Here is a 22929-nt window from a genome sequence, read left to right as displayed (position 1 = left end):
CACACCTCAACTCTTGCTAATGGCCAGGGGAGGGAGTGGCATCCACCCATTTGCCCTCTGGCACAAAGCCGCTTCCTTTGTTATACTAACAAAGGAAACTTACAGCCCATTAACTCACTCTCAAATTTGCCTGGCTCCTTCGCCAAGGGAAGCCCCCCCCCAAAAAAAAACCCACTTCACAATACTGTATAACCAAGTACATGCCCAGCCAGCTGTCCCCTAACTATAAACTGCTTTTAAAAAAGGATGCTGTGGCAGCCAACACCAGGTTTGGTGGGTCCTGGCAGGATGCCCATGTTGTCCCAGGTGTTGAGAAGGGGCCTGTTCGCAGCTATCCATATCACCTGGCACTCTCTTTCTGGGTGGTCATTCGGGGGATAGGTGGTCCTTGGACCTTTCCCCCTCCCCCTCCCCCGCTCGAGGTCCAGCCCTAAATGCCCCACTGCAGAGAGGGAGAAGGTGGTGTTGCTGTGTACCACGGAGCACCGCCCAGCCACCCAAGACGGCCCAAGTCTCCCAGCAGCTGGTCGGGCTTATCCATGGCCCTCGCTCCCCTGATACGTCGAGGCCCGCCCGATCATCCACCGACCCACCGCCATCCTACGGCGCGCGCGCGCTCTCTCTCTCTCTCCCTCTCTCCCTCCCTTCCAGACGCGGGCCTTGCCCGAGCTGGCCCGCAGAAAGGGAAGTTTAGTAAGACCGCGGCGCAGCAGGAAAAGACCCCCCAGCCTTGTCGCGGCTCAGCCTGGCGCCGGCACTGCCTGGGCGAGCCCTTCCCCGCCCACCTTCCCGTGCGAGGCAAACATCCGCCCTAGCGTGGCGGAAGGGAAGCACAGAAGGAGCCAGGAGCCGCTCAGAAAGAAGCGGAGGCAGCGTGGCGAAAGGGACAGTCGCCAGACTGCTCTGGCCGGCCGCTGCACCATGGACGCCTTCTGCGGATCCACTTTCTGGGTAAGTAAGCATTCATCGTCCCCGCCGCCGCCGCCGCCCAATCCGTGATCACCCGGTGGCCCTCGGAGGCCAGCGCATCCCCCTAGTTTTCCTCCAAATAAATAAGGAAGTCAGGGGATGGGGAGTTTCCTCTCATCTACCTTCAGAGCATGTCTGCTGTTTCAAGAAAGGACGGTCATTTAATGAAACACAGGCGCGGACATCGGGCATCGCCAGGCTGCAACTTTCGGGCACTTAAGTGAACTTTAATGGGATGAGACATGGAAAGGTCGGGAGGAGGGGAGCCTAAGTTTCTGCATGCGGAACTCTCCTCCTGCCAATGGGTTCTTATTTTTGATGGGGGTAGATTGCCTCCAGAGTCTGGGGTGGAGAAAGGCACCCGAAAAGAGGGAGAAAGAGTTAAGAGTTGTGTGTGGACCACAGCAGCATGACGCGGGGATGCAGACTCCTCAGAGGGGGAGAGCGGGGTTGCCGAGGGCGAGATGGGATGTGTGTTAGCAGACCTGGCTGGAGGCGCAGCCTTGCCGTAAATGAGCACAGTCACGCTTACGCGTGGAACCCTAACCTCGCAACTTGGAAGGCGGGAACTCGCGGAGATGACTTGCCTCACGCATCCCAAAACTTCCAAGTAAAATATAATGGGGTTACGAAAAGAAAAGGGGGGAATCATCTTTCTCAGTTCTCAGCGTATTAACAAACAAGCGTGGACCCGAAATGAAATGTTGCAATTCATCCCCCAAAGGCGCGCTCCTCCCTTGTCTTTCGAGACAGATGGATGCCAACAGTCCCTGTATATTGCGGATCGGGGGTCGGGAAATGAAGGAATTAACGCAAAACAAAAATTTGCCGGAGGCAGGTTCAAACCCATGAATGGCACGTGGTGGCATATTTCTGCCGGGTTAAAAACTAGCATTACTGCTCACACAGCTGCGCGTGCGTTCATTCCCACTGGAATCGATGAAGCAAAGTACTTGGGAACGTGTTCAGCGCTCAGACACGTTGCTGGCATACTGTTGCATTTTCATAGGAAGAAAACCTCTTTCCTACTGACTTCTAAGGGCAGGTGAGGCTGCTCCTTGCCTGGTGCTGCAAACCTGACTAGACAGGTATTTTTTCAATCCCTTAACTGCCACACCATTGTAATGCTGGGCAACCAATACACAAACTTGAGCAAGGCAATTGCTGGAGGCAGTTAGAGCATGTGGCTGTTTCTTCAAAGTTGGAGTCTTACTCATTCCAGCCCTGGAGAATATCTCTGCCCACTAGATGTATGTTGATACCTGGGTCCTGCTTTTTTTTTGGGGGGGGGAACCAAACATATTGTTATACAGCTGTTTATTGTGCAGCAATTCATTGTTCCCTCCACAGAAATGGAAGTATCACAAGCTGCATTCCTAGACCTATGTACCTGGTTAGAAGCACCATTGTGTTCAATGGGCTTTTACCTTTGAGCAGACATGCAGACTCACTCTGTCAGATACATTGTGCCCCAGAGGAATGAAATGGGGATTGACACAAATTACAAAACTGAGTAAGGCTGAGCATTTTTCAGGAGAAGAGAATCTTCTTGTGTAATATGAGCACCTTTGTCCAAAATTTAAATGCTTTGTTATATAGTCCCATTGAGTTCAATGGGAGTTTTGCCCTAATTAGCATATTTTGGTCCATAGCCTAAAACTTCTGTGTTGTAGAAATGGTTATCTGTGGAAATATATACATGTACATTCATGTATATTTTGTGTCCATGATAGGTCACTGATTTGCAGAAGCAAGTTCGTTATGTATTGCCCTGTAGGCATGCTATAAATGTGTAGCATGGATGGAGAGCCTATGGCTGTCTAGCTTATACTGGACTATAACTCCCATCATGCCATATCATTGATTATGTTGGGTGGAGCTAATGGGAGTTTGAGCAGAGCAGTATCTGGAGGGTCACTGCTGCATAGTGCTTTGTAATAAATGGTTTTACTGTATAAGGCAATATATAATGTATTGCTGGCATTGCTTACCTAGCTTTTCTCGTGGTTTCTTCAATGCTTTTGTAGTGGCTTTTTCAGATTTCGAGGTGGATACCTTCGTCATTCAAAGATTTAAATCTAGGAAAGCCTGAACAGAAAAAATTCAATGATTTTGCAATCATAATTATTTATGCAAAACAAATATGTCAGGCAATTACTATTGCAAGTGATGCTTTGCATAGGCCTAGTTCTCAGCAACTGTGGATGAGGAAGAATTCCTGTTTTCTGGACTGTACAACCAGATTACAGGTGTGGGGAAACTATACGATGGACTTGTTCCCTTAGGCACAACAAAAAATAAGCATGTCAAACCCAGGCCCTCCCAATGAGCGTTTGGAGAGCCAGTGTGGTGTAGTGGTTAAGAGTGGTAGACTCATAATCTGGGGAACCGGGTTCGGGTTCGGGTCTCTGCTGCTCCACATGCAGCTGCTGGGTGACCTTGGGCTAGTCACACTTCTCTGAAGTCTCTCAGCCTCACTCACCTCACAGAGTGTTTGTTGTGGGGGAGGAAGGGAAAGGAGAATGTTAGCCACTACCTTCAGGTAGTGATAAAGCGGGATATCAAATCCAAACTCTTATTCCACTCCACAGCGTAATAGCAGGGAAGGGGAAGAAGAAGAATAAATGGATTATATTCAGGAGCACTATTAGAGGTGGGAGCACCTTGTTTTCCGAAGGCTAATAGTAACTCTGGGGGTTTACTGTTAGATATATTGGGGAAACAGCACTGAGGAAAGGCATTACCCCTTTCCAGAGATAATGCTCCAGTTATAATTGGAACCATCAGTGGCTGCTTTAATTTGAAAATAAAATATTGGGATTTATTATCATGGATCTTGTATAGTTTGTCTCTCCAGTTGGTTTCTGAGTTGATTAGAACTCTTTCCGCCCCCACCCCAGTCTTTCATGTTGGGGGGGGGGGAGCTGTTCAGCTGCGGCTCTCCATTGCCTCCAATGGAAGTGTTTCAATGCATTGATGTAGGTGTAACATGATATCAGTACAAGGGGCGGCTCCAATCCTGTGTATTGCAGGTTTGGTGGCAAACCATACTCCAATACACCAAATTCAACCAGTCCTTTCCTTCTTGCTGGAACACAGCCCTTCTGAAAGTCAGCTGTTGCCCATGCAAACCACCTTTACCACAATGCGTAAATTCATTATGTCACCGCGTTTCTTTGTGTCTGGTGGTTCAAAGAGACTTTGTAGCTACTGTCTTCTCCCTAGCAGAAGTTTAACACAAAGATAAGTCCATTCTGTTAGCCACTTAACAGAATACTCTTGGAGTCTTACGCATGTGCTCTGTGAATTTGCAGTATGCTGCCTCACCTTTTAACAGATACGTATGTGCTTCTCACTGTGTGCTGTGCTGTTGAGTGGTTCATGTTTCTTATTAAGAGGCTTCTTTGGGTATCCATAGTAAAACAAAACCAAAACATTTTAGTTTCATTTCCAGTGTTGGTTTGGAGGAAAATCCTCAGCCTTCTTAAAGAGTAACCACTCTGCTCGGACCACTCCTAAGATTTAGTTACAGTGGTACCTTTGTTTACGAACTTACTCCGTTCCGGAAGTCCATTTTTAAACCGAAACTGTTCTTAAACCAAGGTGCACTTTCCCTAATGAGGCCTCCCGCCGCCGGTTCCCTTCAACTGTTCGGATTCCGTTATTAGACTGAGGTAAAGTTCTCAAACCAAGACACTATTTCTGGTTTTGCGGAGTTTGTAAACCAATTCTTTCTTAAACCAGACTGTTCTTAAACCGAGGTGCCACTGTACTTACTATCATTTTTATCTCTCACTTCCTAAAGGTGATGGACAAGGTTCCCCCATGCACTTTTACCCTTAAAATAAAACAGTGAGGTAGATTAGGCCTAGCAATAGTGACTGATTTAGGTCATCCAGTGAGCTTCACGGCTGTGTAGAGATTCGAACCTAGTTCTTTCCTGTCTTAGTTCAACACTCAGAAGAACAACACCACCACTCTGGTTCCAAAGCTAGATAGTAAGCTGCTGGCTAAAGGGAGTGTCTTAAAAAGAAGAAACTATTTTTTCAAAAAGAACATAAGAACAATCCCTTTTACCTTTACCCCTGTTTAGGGAGTGTCTTGATCTGCGGCGTTGTACTTCGTGTTGACACTGACAGCCACATTATTGTTTTGTTTAATGCACATAAAAGTTTCTTATGGCAATAGTATTCTGCTGGCTAGTGGGAGCTAGCCTCATATTGGGCTCAACAGTTTTGTGCAAGCTTTAAACGCTTTCTCGGTTTTAGTATCTCAAACTGGAAAGCAATGGAGCCAGTAACACAAAAAGTAGATTCTGCAAAGGCTGTTCTGTCTAGAAATAGAAGGGAAGCTCTCCCCTCTTTGTATCTGCTTAATAAAAACCCCTCTTAGAATCAGAATCATAGAGTTGGGAGGGACCCCAAGGATACTCTAGTCCAACCTCTGAAATGCAGGAATCTCAACTACCGGTAAAGCACCCATGACAGATGGCTACCCAACCCCTGCTTATAAAAATCCCCAGTGAAGGAGAATCCACCACCTCTCATGGGAATCTGTTCAACTATTGAACAGCTCTTACTGTCAGATAGGTATTTCTGAAGTTTAGTACAGTAGGAGTTTCTTTTCTTGTAACTCGAACCCACTGGTTCGGGTCCTAGCCCCCGGAGCAGGAGAAAAGAAACTTGCTCCACCTTCCATGTGACAGCCCTTTATAGATAGTTGAAGATGGCTATCATATCTACTCTCAGTCTCCTCTTTCCCAAGCTAAACATACTTTGTTTCCAGACACTTGACCATCTTGGTTGCCCTCCTGTTCACATGTTCCAGCTTATCAACGTCCTTCTTAAATTGTGGCACCCAGAACTGGACACAGTATTCCAGGTGTGGTCTGACCAGGGCAGAATAGAGTGGAACTATTGCTTTCCTTCATCAGGACACTATACCTCTGTTGATGTAGCCTAGAATTGCATTATCTTTTTTGCTGCTGCATTACACTTGACTCATGTTAAGCTTGTGGTCTACTAAGGCCCCGAGATGCTTTTCACATGTACTGCTGGCAAGCCAGGTTTACCCCATCTTACATTTCTTCCTGCCCAGGTGCAGAACCTTGCATTTGTCCCTATTGGAATTCATTTTGTTGGTTTTGACTCATTCTCCAATCTGTTAAGGTCAAATTGAATCCTAATTGTGTCTTCTGCAGCATTAGCAGCCCTTCCCAGTTTAGTGGCATCTGCAGATTGGCTGAGCATCATCTCAATACCTTCACCCAAGTCATTTATAAAGACGTTGAACAAACAACAGGCACAGGAGAGAACCCTGTAGCACCCCACTTGTCACTTTCCCCCCAGAATGATGATGAACAATTAGTGAGCACTCTTTGTGTTCAGTCATCAAGAGCTAAAGAAGTAGTACAGAGAGTGTATGTTTGTAATGACATCACAATATAATGCAAGCAAAACAAACACCAGAGCTGAACCCCTATTGATGTGAGTGGAAAGCGGTGGAGTCCCCTACTGGACATCTCTTTCACAGCAATATTAGATTTAAACTAAATTTCCTGATTAATTTAGAAATTTTCATCCTGGAAAAGTACCTAAAATAGCAAAGGTGTTAGTCAATAGGAAGAACTTTCCCCATAAACACTGTTGCCAAGAACTGCATACAGAACAACCTGGAAATTATGTACCCAACATTTATTAGGTGCATCCTAGTTTTTAAATACATTGTTGATCATCCCAAGAGAAAGGATTGCTTAACACTTCAGGAATCCTGTGAGGTAAGGAAGTTCTAGATGAAATGACTGGCTTCTGTGAAAGTTAATTTACAAGCAGCCTTCTAATCAAAACAGCAAGTGCCTCTTCTTGTTTGGTAAATCCACAAGCTAGTCTACCTGCCACCCCCAGAGTGGACCGTTTTTCTAGGCCTGATCTATAGTTGCCTTTCTCTTTCAAGAAAGGTGCTGCTTCTGTTCTGCAAAGTGATGCTTGGAGATGCTGATGCAAATATTCTACATAGGGTGCAGTTAGAAGCAGGGTTAGATGTAAAGAAGCAGTTTTCTGAACATTGAGTTGCTTATCACATGGGCTGCGTACAATACAGACTATACCATTTGAAGCACATTTCCCCTTCAGATAATTTTGGGGCCTTTAGTTTTACCCCTCAGAGAGTTACAATTCCTAGCAGCCCTTAACAAACTACAGTGAACAGAATCCTTAGAGGAGTGGGGGTATGTGCTTTAAAGGTACTGTATATACACAGCCTAGGGGAAGAATTCAGTGCACTGCTATAGAAATCATTCCATCAACACCTGCTTTTCAACTTGCCAGATGGAAGAATCCCCTCTCCTCCCTCCGCATGTTGTTCTGGGGGTTCTCACAACACACACACATCCCGAGCCAATTATGGGGGTGCAGGGGACACAGAGGAAAGAGAAGGGGGAAAGCCCCATTGCACAAGCAGAAATATTTGTGCAGGGCTTCTACTGACAGAACTCATTAATTGAATGTTTGGCTGAAATTTACTTCCCTGCAATTTTCCATCCCTTGGTCCTGCCCTCTGGAGAAACAGGTAATATCTTCTATGTAACACCCCTTCAGGCATTCAAAGGTGACCGTCATGCCTCCCCTTAACCTTCTCTTCTTCAGGCTGAACACCCCCAGCTCTTTCAACCATTCCTCATAGGGCTGGGTTTCCAAAAGCCCTCGCCACCCTAGCTGCCTTCTGTGGACATGCTCCAGAATATATGTCCATGCAGTACGTACTGGCATATCTGACCATAAATACAAATCAAGTAGCCAGAAATGTTTGTTTGTTTTTTAAAAAATGAAACCACAACTTAAAACAGGAGAACTTTTAGAAGCTAAAGGACACCAATCAATCCTGGAGTTTGAGCAATGAACTGTGGGAAGAGAAAAAAGAGGTGTTGCAAGGTTATACCAGAACCAGCAAAACTCTGCTTGGGCAATAGCGAAAAGCAGTAAAGGAAAACAACAGAGCTTCATCCCCACATCAATAATTTGGTACCAACATGTTGTATAAAGTAACTTTAATGAGGATGAGGTATGTTGAAACTTCCTCTGCATCCTGAATAGGCTTTTGCATTTCTGTACTGTTGTGGATTTGCTAGTCATGTTGGCTCGATCATTTGGGGAAATAGCAAAACTACCTCCAACACAGTCCTTAGTTTGTTGCAAGACCAGTTCCACACCCTATCTACATCACTGCCTAACCATTTTGATGGGAAATTTACATCAGATCAGAATACATTTATATAATGAATGAGATTAACTGTATATACTGTAATTATGTTCTTCTTCCCACCCCCCACTGCAGTAGTGTATAGTGTTGCTATCTTCTGTGGTCGATGTTTCAGGCATCTTGGGCAGACTCTTTTGGAGCACATTCAGAATGCATTTCTCAGGCAGAAATTGTGCACCCATGCTGCTAGTTGCCATGGGGGTGTAGGAGGAAGATGTTTGATCCAATTTTTTTGCACCTGACACTCCCAGTCTTGTTTGCGTATCAAAATGGAGTTCCTAACTGGATTGTGCTCTTCTCCAGCTTTTGTGCATAAAAAGTCTGTACAAAAAAGTCTTCAACGAAAGCTAAATCTTGTAAGTGAGTAACACCTACAGATCTTCTTGCTTTGCATGGAGCCACCTGTGCTGTGGCCTCAGCTGACCATGTGGCCTGTGCAAGGAAGGGGTGGAGGAAATAACTGATCAGTTAACTTCTTTGGAACTGTATAGCCTCAGTACCCTTTTAGGCCATAAATGAGTTGTTTATTACTTATAAAAAATCTCTTGGGAGGATCCAGGGCAGAAACTTGGCCTCGTGCAATCTAATTATCTTAAGATTTTTTTATTTTATTTTTCATTTGCTTTGGGGCTCACTTCAAATTCCTGAGATGACTAACCACACTGTGTGGGCAATTCTTACATCACATCACTTTAATATATATAAATACACAAGGAGAGTATTGAACTTAGCAATGCTTATATGAAGTGTTTTGCCTGCCAAAAATTACTGCTGAAAATGCTTTGGGACGCATTACTTTGCAGAAGGCCTCTCTCCCACAGGTTATTTCGACGTTTACACTGTGCATTCTACACACACTCACGCACCTCTTTTGTTCCTCCATTCAGGCAAGTGGGAGGGGAGGGATTATCAGAGTTCAAGAACTTGTTCCAGCAAGGTAAAAGCACACAAGGAGGGTGTGGAGCAAGGCCCGTGGGTGGCCCTGAGGGAGGAGGAGCGTGGTATCGAGAGTCCCAGAGGCAAAACAGAGAGGGCTGGAATTTGGTCCCTGGGCGTGAGATTTCGCACTGTGGTCCAGGCAGAGGATTCCTCCCCCTACCCTTTATCAAGTGCTGTTAACTGTAGCCTTTTAACATAGCTGCCAAGTCTCCCGCTGAAAAATGCGGGATCAGCAGCGGCGCGGCACCGGAAGTCGCTTCTACACATGACACGCATAGAGGCGACTTCCGGTGCTGCTCTGCCCATGCCTGGGCACCGGAAATTGGGCAGAGCGGCACCAGAAGTTGCTTCTACGCATGTCCAGGCACCCGAAATGGAGCCTCCCTGGCAGGTAGGAAATCCAGGGGATTTCCGGGATTTTTTCCTATTCGGGATAACAGCGGGAAACGGATTAAAATCCAGGGGTTTCCCGCGAAAAACGGGAGACTTGGCAGCTATGCTTTTAATCAGCATTGAGGATGCTGAGTCAGCATCCAGAACAACCAGCTTATTGGCTATTATATCAAAACACAGTAGGGAATAAAATATTTTCTAGCTGGGTTGCTTTATGTCCCTTATTGCAGAATAAATCTTATTTTTAAGCCATAATTTCTTAATGCTTTTTGTTTGAGAAACCTTGTTCTATAGCACTAGAAATATGTGTGACAGCAACAGAGTTACATGCAATTAAGTAAATAATAATAATAATAATATCCTGTAGGTTGGAGTGCCTATCCATGTGCCATGGCCTGATGTTAAAATCCAAGTTAGGGTTTATGGCATGCCAATTACAGTCCTACGTAAATTAGTCAAACTCTGTTAGATGAATCAGATTTACAATTGAACATATTTGCAGTGTTTGTGCAGAGTAGATCCTCATTGCAATTGTGTTGTTCGAACCTCTAACATATTTATTTTTTTACTCCTTTCAAATGCTCTTTGTAAGATTGGGTGTACAATTTGATTAACGTTGTCAGCACTTGGAACGAATGTTTCAAAGGCTGTTCAAGCCACTTGAGTTACACTAAATGGTCTGTGGTTTTTGGATACTGCATTGGCACATAATTCACCACCCACTGGTTGTGATGTTGGCAAGGCAAAGAAAATCCATCTGTCTGGCTTGATCACTCTTATCACCTGCCAGGTGGGCTGATCATCCAAGCAGTATTGATGCTTCTTGCCAATGGTTTTCTTGGAGCACAACAACCTCTCTTATTGCTAATGAGCAGGCCTGTATGATGGAGATGACAGGGGAATTATAGAAACAGAAGGTGCCTATTTTGTGCTGGCTTAACCCAACGTTTCTTAGCCCAAAATTGAAAAGAGGCTACTTCATGGCCCCAGGTTTCTTACATTTCTATACCAGTTTGATCATTCAATCCAGTGAGTTAAATAGGAAACAATGGGATAGATTTATTTTGCCCATCAAGTACAAGTAGGCAATGGGACATTTCAGACATGGCAAGATCTCTAGAGCACTAGCAATGGAGAGAAGTAAATGGACTGACTTTCCATACATTAAGTTTATTTAACTTCTGCCTCCATCCCTCAATAAACTGCCCAAATCCAGCAAGTGAAATCTATCACATACAGTACTGCCAGTGGAGGTGAATGTGCATCTACATACACATCTCAGCTGTGTTGTGTTTCTCAGTCAATGTCTTTTTGAATTGGCTGGATGCATCCTTTTATGTGAATGAAGATGTGCATCCACATTCAAGGGCACCATTTGTTGCTTTTTCTATTATTCAGGAGTAAGACGCTCAAGTTTGTGTTGGCCTCTCAGTTCCAGGTTTTCCTGGATGAGGCAGCTATCTAGATCTCTTTTAGCTCAGCTTCATGTTTGGTTGTGGGACGGAGACAGCCTTGGTCCCCCCGGTGGGTGATCTATGGCAGGAACTAGACTGTCAAGTCCATTCCTGTTGGTTATGCTGGACATCTCAATGGCTTTCAGTACCATTTCTTGGACTACCTGGATGGGGTGATTCTAAAGGGGCAGTGTCTTGTTCTGCTCCCAAACCTTCCTGGAAGGTGATGCTGGAAAATACCAGTTTGACATAGGGCTATTGACCTGTGGCACTCCTCCTGGTTCCAGCTTCTCCCTTATGCTGCTGAACATCTACATGAAACTATCGAGAGAGATCATCAGGAGAAAAAGAGTGTGGAGTCACCAGTATGTGGCTGACACCAATCTCTATTTCTTCATTCTATCAAATTCCAAGGAGGTTGTTGAGATGCTGGACCGTTGGTTGGGGACAGTAATGTGCTGGATGACGGCAAGCAAATTGGCACTTCATCCAAACAAGATGGCAAGAACTACTGATTTGGGGATAGAATTCCAACCTGTTTGAGATGGGATAGCAAACCCCTTCAAAACTCAGGTTCAGTTTGGGAGGGTGCTTTTGGATCTGACCTTGAACCTGGAATCCCAGGTGATGGGTGCGTCCAAGAGTGCTTTTGTCCAACTTAGTTGGTGGTGATTATTATCAACAATTTATTGTTGTTGACAAGCACAGTTCAATCAGAACAAACATACAGAATTGCTAAGTGTCATCAGTTTTGTCAACGGCAGGGTTTTGTTTTTGTTTTAGGACAAGTGACTAGTCTCCATTGTCATTCATAGCTTTCTTTCCAAGTGAGGGAAGCTGAAGAGTGAATCATAGAATCATAGAATCATAGAGTTGGAAGAGACCACAAGGGCCATCCAGTCCAACCCCCTGCCAAGCAGGAAACACCATCAAAGCATTCCTGACAGATGGCTGTCAAGCCTCTGCTTAAAGACCTCCAAAGAAGGAGACTCCACCACACTCCTTGGCAGCAAATTCCACTGCCGAACAGCTCTTACTGTCAGGAAGTTCTTCCTAATGTTTAGGTGGAATTTTCTTTCTTGTAGTTTGAATCCGTTGCTCCGTGTCCGCTTCTCTGGAGCAGCAGAAAACAATCTTTCTCCCTCCTCTATATGACATCCTTTTATATATTTGAACATGGCTATCATATCACCCCTTAACCTTCTCTTCTCCAGGCTAAACATACCCAGCTCCCTAAGCCGTTCCTCATAAGGCATCGTTTCCAGGCCTTTGACCATTTTGGTTGCCCTCTTCTGGACACGTTCCAGCTTGTCAATATCCTTCTTGAACTGTGGTGCCCAGAACTGGACACAGTACTCCAGGTGAGGTCTGACCAGAGCAGAATACAGTGGTACTATTACTTCCCTTGATCTAGATGCTATACTCCTATTGATGCAGCCCAGAATTGCATTGGCTTTTTTAGCTGCTGCATCACACTGCTGACTCATGTCAAGTTTGTGGTCAACCAAGACTCCTAGATCCTTTTCACATGTACTGCTCTCAAGCCAGGTGTCTCCCATCCTATATTTGTGCCTTTCATTTTTTTTGCCCAAGTGTAGTGTGAAGTGGGTATTTCAGTTTTCCCACAAGCACTTCCTTGTGCTTGGGGATTGAGTGCATGCAGCTATACACTGGAAGCCTTTGCCACACGGTCTTCATGGGCTTCCAGTTCTGTGGTTGGGTGTGGGTTTTTTTCCAAAATAATAGGAAACACTGTGTCGTTAACTTCTTCTCTATGATACGAAGCATATATGTACAAACTGGACATGTACCTATGTACATCCTACGTACACGTGTGTGTGTGTGTGCGCGCACGCGCGTGCACGCACGCACGCACGCACACACACACACAGTATTTTAGAAAAGACTGAGCTTGTTGTTGCAGCAACCCAACTGTTCTTTACCACCCACCTCTGCCTTCAGTAAGTAAGGCTGTGACAATGCCATTTCAGGCATTAAGGTATAATGTTCTTATCTGTGACCTGGTTTTATTTGCATGCCCAAGTTTCTGAAGGAAATGAGTCAGGCGGTTGGCACTTAGAAATCAATGGAGCATGTGTGGGCAAAATAAGAATGAAGGGCAAACTGCCTTTTCAGGGTCTTGCTGCAAAATGTGTGAGTGCTTCCCAAAATTATTACCTAGCGGAGGTTTAGCATTGATTTTTAGGAATGCCAAGAGACTAATGTGTATAATTGACTCACAGGTGTGCACTAAGTGTGGTTAGCAGCTTGTTTACTGTGAAATGTCATTGCAAGCCTTGACTACTGCCCCCCTGTTAAGAGAAAAATCTTGCATTGCATTTTTGCCATGTTTCCACATTGCACACACCCTAAAATGTAATGTTTGGTGTTCTAAAGCACATGACTAAAATATGTGTGATATGTAATGTGTTGCAGGGATCTCCCAGTTGACCCTGGTTCCTAGTTGTATTTGCTATATATGAAACATGTGTTTTCCAGCATAGTATGTGAAGCAGCCCTTAGTCTACTGGTATATTTTGCATTTCTTCTCTTCCTACCCTTATTAGCTTCAATCAGGGGCATGCAGGCAGACTATGATTGAAATGCTTCCGAACAGGTCACTAAGCCCATCTTGCATGCACTAAGTCCCATGCGTGCGTCTTTCCGCCAATTAAAAGGCATTCTGCAAAGGAGGTTTACTTAGGGTTCTCCCAATCCAATCGGGTGATGCAGGGGGAAAAGGGTAAGAGAAGTCCCGTTTTGCTAGTAAAAGTCATTGTGCTGGCTTCTGCTAGTGAGACTGGTTAGTTGCATCCAACCCATAATGACAATATAATGGAGTATTAGTAACCTTGATTATTGTGCAAATAACATACATAAACCCTGCGTAAATATCCCAACCATTAAGATAAAGGACTGAGAACAAATTTCTTGCCGTGTTTCTGAGTCGGCTCTCTTTTTGTTTAATGAAGTTGGTGATATGGTTTTCATCTAATTTAAACTTCTTTGTCCTCTTTCGGCTTAGTAATGTAGCAGAGTATCCTTGATAGCTTTTAACAGTCACTTTAAAAAAAAATCATTGTAACACACAAGTTCACTAACAGTGGACAACCCCGCTTTTCTTCTTGCACATATCCAGCTGAAATCAGAAGGATGGTTAGTCATTTTTGATCTTGTTAATTATTCCAGGAATGTTAAGTATACAGGCTTGAGGAAAGGGAATAATCTCCCTCTCTTCCTCCTCCTCATGCACCTTCATTGAGACTTCCAAAAGCTGACTTGTAGTGAACCTGTTGCATTCCTGGTATGTCACCTCCTATAGCGCATTTGAGAATCCCCCGTGATGATAGAAATGGAGACAGTGGAAGGAGCCTACACCCTGTGCAATTAGTTCCACTTGTAAGTGCAAATGGCACTGTAAACAAGGGGTGTATCTGAAGCCTGTTCTGTTCCTGTTCCTTTCACCTTCACTGGAGGAAAGGGAAGTAAAGGAGGATTTATTTATGGTTATGAGATAGTTAAGCTAGTAGGTTTTTAATTCTTCCTCATTTGCAGAGCTGTCTTCTCATAGTTCTCTCCCTCGTGGTCAAGAGATGGGAGTCCTTACACCAATGGTAGCCGATGTGGTGTGCTTCCAAATGTTGTGCATTGCAACTCCCATCACATTTTTCCTTTGGCCACATTGGCTGGGGCAGAACAGAGATAGGAGTCCTTTTATACATGCCACTCACCCACTATAGTCACTGTCCTCATTCCTGCTCTGAGTGATGGAGTCAGAGGAAGTTGACCTCATGAGGAGGAGTTAGTTTAGTACCATGAAAAGTCAGTGGGGTGGCTAGGGTGTCAGACTAGGCCGGATGAGACTGTGGTCCAAATCCCCACTCAGCACTGGAGCTCATGGGTCGGTCACTGTCTCTCCACTTAACCTACCTCATAGGGTTGTTGTGAGGATAAAACGGAAAGTGGAAGAGCCGCATGCATCTCCTTGAAGGGAAGGTTGGATATAAATGTAATAAATGATGAAAATAAAATAAGTGCCAGAAGTTAGCATTATCTGGGGACCTTCGTAGGTCTCCTTCTCACTGTGATATCACAATATGCTCTAGATCAGGCATCCCCAAACTTCGGCCCTCCAGATGTTTTGGACTACAATTCCCATCTTCCCCGACCACTGGTCCTGCTAGCTAGGGATCATGGGAGTTGTAGGCCAAAACATCTGGAAGGCCGCAGTTTGGGGATGCCTGCTCTAGATGCTTAAGAAAGACCTTGAATAGTCTTCTACTAAGGCAAGGAAAAAATGTTTAAGGCACCCCCTCCCACCCCACAAGCTGGCTTCATATTATGGTACTTGTTAAATGGCAGAAGCAGTCAGCTGCACATGAAAGAGAATGTATGTGTGTGTAGCTAGTTCCACTCAGAGATATGAAAAGGCAGGAGGTTATCAGGTGTGTCAGGCTGAGATGAAAGAGTGTATTGTGTTGCATTAGAGAATGTGGGCTAATATGGTGAATTGTTGCATTATGATACAAGTAGGCTCAGAGGGCATTAAGTGCTCGGATATTTGGCTTTGCATTTCCTTTTGGGGGGGGGGAAACATGTCAGAGTTACTCAGCTCTTTGCTGGTTTGTGATAGAGGCTTGGAGCAGTCAATATATCCCTGTTGTATCCACTAATGCTTTCCCTATCCTTTCCAGGATCCCAACCTTACGCTGCACACTGACAACCCAGACCTGACGCCATGTTTCCAGATGACTGTTGTGGCGTGGATCCCGTGCTTCTATCTGTGGTGCATCTTGCCCTTTTATCTCCTTTATCTAAAATGCAACAACCGAGGCTACATTGTACTATCTGTGCTGAGCAGGTTTAAAACGGTAAGATACGACACACACACACACACACACTGCAAATAAGGACAGAGTTTTGTGCCAAATGAGAGAAAATGGCTAGAAAAAAACCCATAATCATGTGCCCTCCATTCAAAATGTCACGAAATAACATGATTGTGATAATCTGCAAATTAACCTTGTACTAGAATCATAGAGTTGGAAGAGACCACAAGGGCCATCCAGTCCAACCCCCAACTTATCTGTACTGTCAGATAAGTTTTTGAAGCATGGAATTTGGCTTTACGGAAAAGATAGACTTACTGCTCTGATGCAGCCTTCCTCAAACTTGGGTACCCTGATGTTCTTGAACTACAGCTCCCATCATCCCTGACCACTAGCCATGCTCGCTAGGAATGATGGGAGTTGTAGTCCAACAACATCTAGGGACCCAAAGGTGAGGAATGCAGCTTTTTTATAAAACAAAAACAAAAATCAAAAGGAACATAGGAAGCTGCCTCATACCTATCAGACTCTTGGTCCCTCTAGATGGGTACTGTTGGTGCAGGGTTTCAGTCAGGAGCATTTCCTACAGCTGCCAGGAATTGAACCTGCAAAGCATGTGCTCTGCCACTGAGCTGCAGTCCTTCCAAAAGCATGAGCAGACCCTTCCAAAGGCTCAAGAAGGAAAGTGGTTCTGGGTGGGGCTGGGAGAAAATGGGGGAAGCTTCTGCCTCTTGCATAGTTACCTAGACTCCTTATTTTCTGAGTTCTGGTCTCCCGGACTCTGCACACTTACTGGTTCTTTAGACAGCCTTCCTCCTTTCACTCAACATTCCCAAGCTCATCCGTAAGCAGGTCATGTGGTGAGGTGGAAACACCCTCCCAACCTGGTATCACTGGCACTTACCTGGATGGGGTAGCATAGCAGCAAAGTCAGGGCTGCACACATATACCAGTGGGAGCACTGCATTGGCAGCAGTGCTTCCCTCCCCACTGCACTCTCACTGACCTGACCTTGCTGCCGCTGCCTAACCCCATCCCGGCTGTTGTCGGGAGGGTAGCTCTGCTACACTGCACACTCCGCTACTGCATTTCATCACTCTGTGCAGCTATCCATTTTTGCTGCTAAAGATCTTTTCCCACTTTTGGAAGCAATCGTTTGGATGATTAAATGGCGGGCATGCATTTTTTAATTGGATTTTAATCTCAGCTATCCTCGGGGTGGGGTGGGGAGTTCTGTTTTGGTGGCATTGTTGCTAATAATTAAGAAAATCTCTTGACCCTTTTGTTTTCCGCTGAGTTTCACGTGATTTGACAGGGTTATAAATTCAAGAGAGGGAGGAATCCATTCAATTTATTAGATGGATACAGCCCATCACTTATTGAAGTCAACAGCCAAATCTCTGTAGATTTTTAAAGCTGTTCTGAAACAACGTGCTTCTAGCTCACAGCAAATTTAACATCTCATGACTTCTCTTAAGCAATCCACAAAGAGCACCATCTGACCATGTTGATTTTCAGCAGGTGATATTTGAACATTGTGAACACGTGAAACCCCTGTGCTTCCATTCACTTGGAGTTTGGATTGGAGTTTGGATTTGATATCCCGCTTTATCACTACCCGAAGGAGTCTCAAAGCGGCTAACAATCTCCTTTCCCCTCCTCCCCCACAACAGACACCCTGTGAGGTGGGTGGGGCTGAGAGACTTCAAAGAAGTGTGACTAGCCCAAGGTCACCCAGCAGCTGCATGTGGAGGAGCGGAGACACGAACCCGGTTCCCCAGATTACGAGTCTACCGCTCTTAACCACTACACCACACTGGCTCTGGCACTTTGGATGTGCCCTTCAACTCAAGAGAATAAATGTATACAGCCCTCCAAGAAGTGGCAACAATTAAAAGAAATTCACAAAATGATGGGTTGTTACAAAGATTTAACCTCACTGCCATTTGCCACTTCTAAATAAATGCTCTGGTACCAAAGCCAGGATATGTGCTAAGATCCTAAACCAACAGAAGATTTAAAGTGATGTACGTTTGCAAGGGGAGAGTTTGGCCTTTTGTCGTCACAAGCAATTTCCTTCTCTTGTGTTGGAGGGGACATCCAGAGTGAATGGCAGCACAAATAGTTTCCTTCATAATGCAAGCAGATGGAACATCACACCACTGTCATTGATATGGGACTTGCAAAAATATTGCGCAAAATGTGCAATAGCAAACCATCTGCCCTGTGATTTTCCTGGTGTAGGCATGCCCCCATTCATTGCTCACATGTCTGGAAATGTACATGTAGTTGCCTCTGCATGGGATATTGGTACTCCAAGACAAGCTTGTGACTAGCCAATTGCCAGTAGGCTGTGGCAAGTATGGAACGCCTCTGGCTGAGCAGCAAGAAAGCATACACTTGCAAACGGAAATAAAAACCTGTGAATTTTTTTCCTGCAATTTTTTTCCAAGGCAGGAAGAAGCAGATGCACAAATATAAGATGGGGGACATCTAGATTGCCAGTAGTATATGTGAAAAGGATCTAGGGGTCTTAGTGGACCACAAGCTTAACTTGAGTCAAAAGTGTGAAACAGCAGCAAAAAAAAGGGGGGGGAAGCTAATGCTATTCTAGGCTGCATTAACAAAAGCATAGTGGCCAGATCAAGGGAAGTAATAGTCCCATTCTATTCTGCCTTGGTTAGACCACATCTGGAATACTGTGTCCAGTTCTGGGCACCATGATTTAAGAAGGATGGTGACAAGCTGGAACATGTGCAGAGGAGGGAAACCAAGGTGATCAGGGGTCTGGAAACCAAGCCTTATGAGGAACAGTTGAAGGAGCTGGGTATGTTTAGCCAGGAAAAGTGGAGACTGAGAGGAGATAGATAGCCATCTTCAACTATCTAAAGGGCTGTCACATGAAGGATGGAGCAAGCTTGTTTTCTCCTGCTCTGGAGGGTAGGGCATGAATCAATGGCTTCAAGTTACAAGAAAAGAGATTCCGACTAAACACCAAGAAGAACTTTCTGACAGTTATTCGACTGTGGAACAGACTCACATGAGAGGTGGCGAAGTTTCTTTCACAGAAGGTTTTTAAGCAGAGGTTGAGTGGCCATCTGTCATGGGTGCTTTAGTTGAGATTCCTGCATTGTAAGGGGTTGGACTAGATGGCCCTTGGGTATCTCTTCCAACTCTATGATTTTATAATTCTTTCTCCTCTTCAGGCCATCAATATTGTACAAACAACTGTCATGTGAAGGTGTGGGCAGGCAGGGACTAGTAATTTTTATGGCTAACGTGCAAGGATGCTTTCAGAATATGCTGCAGTATAAATGCTCTTTGAATACATTGGCTGAATACATTGCTACTCTTGCAGATGAATTTATTTCTCTCTCTCTCTTTTGAAGGTCCTTGCTTTTGTTCTTTGGTGTGTTTGCTGGGCCAATCTCTTCTACGCTTTCCATGGAATTGTTCAGAGCAGAACCCCAGCACCTGTATATTTTGTTACACCCTTACTTGTTGGCATCACAATGGTTAGTATGCCTTTCCGTTGATGTTATTGATTGCATGGGGGTCAATGTTGATGTTGAAACGTGATGTGAATTAATTTTCTTAGATCAGGCATGGCTGCCTCTTAGAATCCCAGAGATGGCTGTGGAATTGACTGTTCAGTTATCAGCAGCAAATTTAGTGGAGAGAATGATGGCAATTATTATAGGAAAACATAGGAAGCTGCCTTATACTGAGTCAGGCCATTGGTCCCTCTAGCTTAGTACTGTCTACACTGACTGGCAGCAACTCCCCAAGAGTTTCAGAAAGGAGTCTTTTCCAGCCTTATCTTGAGGTGTCTGAGGTTGAACCAGGGACCTTCTGCATTCATAGCAATTTCTCTGGCACTGAGCTAAGGCCTTGACATAGAGGAGGCAGACAGAACTTTGACAGAAGGTAGAAGATGTGCGTTGCAAATTGCTTTTGCCATTCTCCGTCCTCTTATTTATCTGTGGAGTCCTCAGGGCTACTATTATATGACAATATGTCATATTATCTTGGATTGTACGAGATCAGCAGTTCTGAAACAGCAGCCAAATTCTGAACAAAATAATGCTTTGGGTGATAATAAGAAGCAATCATATCCTTAAAGGGTATAATTTTTCGATCTAGTTAATACTGTTTATTTCTCTTCATGTTTTAAAAGTCAGCATTGGAGAATTCTGGATATAAGCAAAAGAGGAAGGGACATTTTTACTGTTCTGCACTGCACAAAGTTTTTCCTTGCCTTTGTGGCAAGAAAGCAAATAATATTTTCAGTGCGCCTCTATGAAATCTAAAGGTTGTACGATGGAAACGAACATGAAAACACAAATGTAGGATATCTGAGTTAAAAGGCAATAGCCATGTCTTCCTGGATGAGAAAAAAACCAAGCTGTTTCCTTATTTTTTATATATAATTATGCTGTTATCTAGTTCTGAAGCAAAGCTCTCTTTTTTTTGGTGGTGAGAGGGAAGGGAACTATGGCCACATTCATGCCATACATTTAAAGCACTATTATGCCACTTTAAACAGTCATTGCTTCCACCAAGGATTCCTGAGTACTGTAGATGGTGAGAGTTGTTGGGGTAGCCCTATTCTTTTCACAGAGCTACAGTTTTCAGAGTGGTTTAACAGTCAATCCCCCTTCACAGAGGACTCTGGATAATGTAGCTCTGTGAAAGGAATAGAGGCCACCAATCAACTCTCAGCATCTTTATTCTTTGAGTGTTTAAAGTGATACCATCGCGCTTTTAATGAATGGTGTGCATGAAGCCAATGGAAGCAGAAGAACAAACAAACCAACAGCAGTGTTTCAGATCCAGGCATTTAAACCAAGCTAAGAGATAAGGAGGCATTCATTCATTCATTCATTCATTCACAGCTGTAATCCATGTGTTCCACCTTTACTTTCTCTGCAGCTGTTAGCCATGTTGCTCATCCAGTATGAGAGGCTTCATGGAGTTCAGTCCTCAGGAGTTCTCATCATCTTCTGGTTCTTGTGTGTGCTGTGTGCTGTGAGCCCTTTACGGTCCAAGATCATTGGTACTGCAGCTCAGGTAAATGGGATATGTCTATGTTATTCAGGATGTGTATATTTATGACATGTTTTCCCAAAATTAGTATTGGGGAGGGAGGGAGATGGCTTGACACTCTGTTTGCGGGGAGAGGTAGATTTAATGGGAGTTAAGGGTGGAGCAGCTTGTGTTACTTTCTGATCCCTGCCTCTTCCAAAACACCAAGACTGGGACATTCACACGGTGCTAAATAAAAATAAAGGCATTTAGCCCAGGTGGCGCTGTGGTTAAATCACAGAGCCTAGGGCTTGCTGATCAGAAGGTCGGCGGTTCGAATCCCTGTGACGGGGTGAGCTCCCGTTGCTTGGTCCCAGCTCCTGCCAACCTAGCAGTTCGAAAGCACGTCAAAATGCAAGTAGATAAATAGGAACCGCTACAGCGGGAAGGTAAACGGCGTTTCCATGTGCTGCTCTGGTTTGCCAGAAGCGGCTTTGTCATGCTGGCCACATGACCTGGAAGCTATACGCTGGCTCCCTCGGCCAATAATGCGAGATGAGCGCGCAACCCCAGAGTCGGTCACGACTGGACCTAATGGTCAGGGGTCCCATTACCATTACCATTAATGGACTGTGAATGTGAGTGGAGGCTATGGGGACAGTGCACTGCAGAGAGGAGTGTTTCCTCTTCTCAGAGAAAAGGAAGGACAGTCAAGCTTAGGGTTTCCAGACTCAATAGAGGACAGGACTTCTGTGCCTTTAATTGCCCTGCTCTCTTTTGAGTCTGGAAACCTTAAAGAGAAACCAGCAGACCCTTTGCTTGGAAATTAAACAAAGGGTCTGCTGGTTTCTCTTTAAGGTTTCCAGACTCAAAAGAGAGCAGGGCAATTAAAGGCACAGAAGCCCTGTCCTCTATTGAGTCTGGCAACCCGTCAAGCTCCTCTGTAAAGGCAGGAAGATAGGGAGGTCTCACGTCTTGTGGGTCTTTGAAAGGAGATATTGGAATGAAAATCAGTGTGTTCAGATTTTATTTCTGTGTTTATTTCTTTAGTGACCTATACCCCACTTTTCCTTACAAAGTGAACTCAAAGCAGCTAACTTAATGAAAAACAATGCAACGCATTAAATAAATACGGTATCATCACCGCCACCAAAATCGAACACCACAAACAAAACACCGTCAATCATTTGAGGTAACGAAGCTAGAGCAACAAAAATCTAGGGAAGCTCATCTTCTAAAAGCCTTCTGAAACCGCCATGTTTTGGCCAACTGCCTGAAATAATAAAGTATCAAAGCCTGGCAAACCTCCTTAAGGAAGGCATTCCATAAAGTGGGTTTAACTGCTAAAATGGGCATGGTCTTAGTGGCTGTCTGCCATATCTCATTCAGCAGTGCCACTTGGAACAAGGCCTCAGAGGTTGAATTAAGCATGCAGGATGGAACATAATGGGAGAACATAATGGGATGGAACATAATGGGAGAAGGCAGTACTTAAGGAATTCAAGTCCCAAGCCATTTAGGTCTTTAACGATCAAAATCAACACCTTGCATTTTGTCCAGCAGTGAATCAGAAAATAGTTCAAATCCAACAAGTTGGGAGTCCCATATCAATGTCTATGACAACCTTCACCACTCTGCTGTCCTCCAAATGTTTTGGACTACAGCATCTGTCAACCCCCTGCCCACTCTGGCTGGGGCTGATGGGAGTTGTAGTCCCAAGGGTGCCTTCAGACATGGCAGAATATTGCATTAGTTCTCATGATTATAATGTTTGCACTCCTGTCCCATTTTCTATTGTTCCTTTCACCTGTTGTGTTAGGGAACTGTGACTTTTTGACCAATATACTGGCATGTCATGTTAAATTTCATTCGCACCAGTGGGCATGGTGTAACACCACGGATGTCATTGGGCAATGTCGCTGCTCCCCCACCCTTTCCAAACATCAATCAATCAACTGGTTGATGGGTGCTTGGGAAAAATTGGGCAAGGGGCTTTGCAAACCCCACACTTGGCACCTGGGAAGCAATTGACATCAGGTGCAAGGCATGTGACCATGGCTTGG

General features: G+C 44.7%; 1 protein-coding gene across 1 annotated transcript in view; it reads left to right on the top strand.

The window, feature by feature from the left end:
* Positions 1 to 353: 353 nt before the first annotated feature.
* The window catches only part of ABCC3 (ATP binding cassette subfamily C member 3), a 71922-nt gene continuing 49346 nt past the window's right edge, over positions 354 to 22929 (top strand). Inside the window, exons 1-4 of the mRNA XM_035104353.3 lie at positions 354 to 951; positions 15707 to 15883; positions 19231 to 19356; positions 20774 to 20911. Coding sequence (XP_034960244.2) covers positions 922 to 951; positions 15707 to 15883; positions 19231 to 19356; positions 20774 to 20911 — 471 coding nt within the window. The 5' untranslated portion in view covers positions 354 to 921. The remainder of the gene's footprint in view (positions 952 to 15706; positions 15884 to 19230; positions 19357 to 20773; positions 20912 to 22929) is intronic.

This window comes from Zootoca vivipara, chromosome 2 (assembly GCF_965207765.1).
Source record: "Zootoca vivipara chromosome 2, rZooViv2.hap1.1, whole genome shotgun sequence".
Lineage (NCBI taxonomy): Eukaryota > Metazoa > Chordata > Lepidosauria > Squamata > Lacertidae > Zootoca > Zootoca vivipara.
The sequence above is the reverse complement of the archived record's forward strand: the minus strand, read 5'-3'. Positions and strand labels throughout refer to the sequence as shown.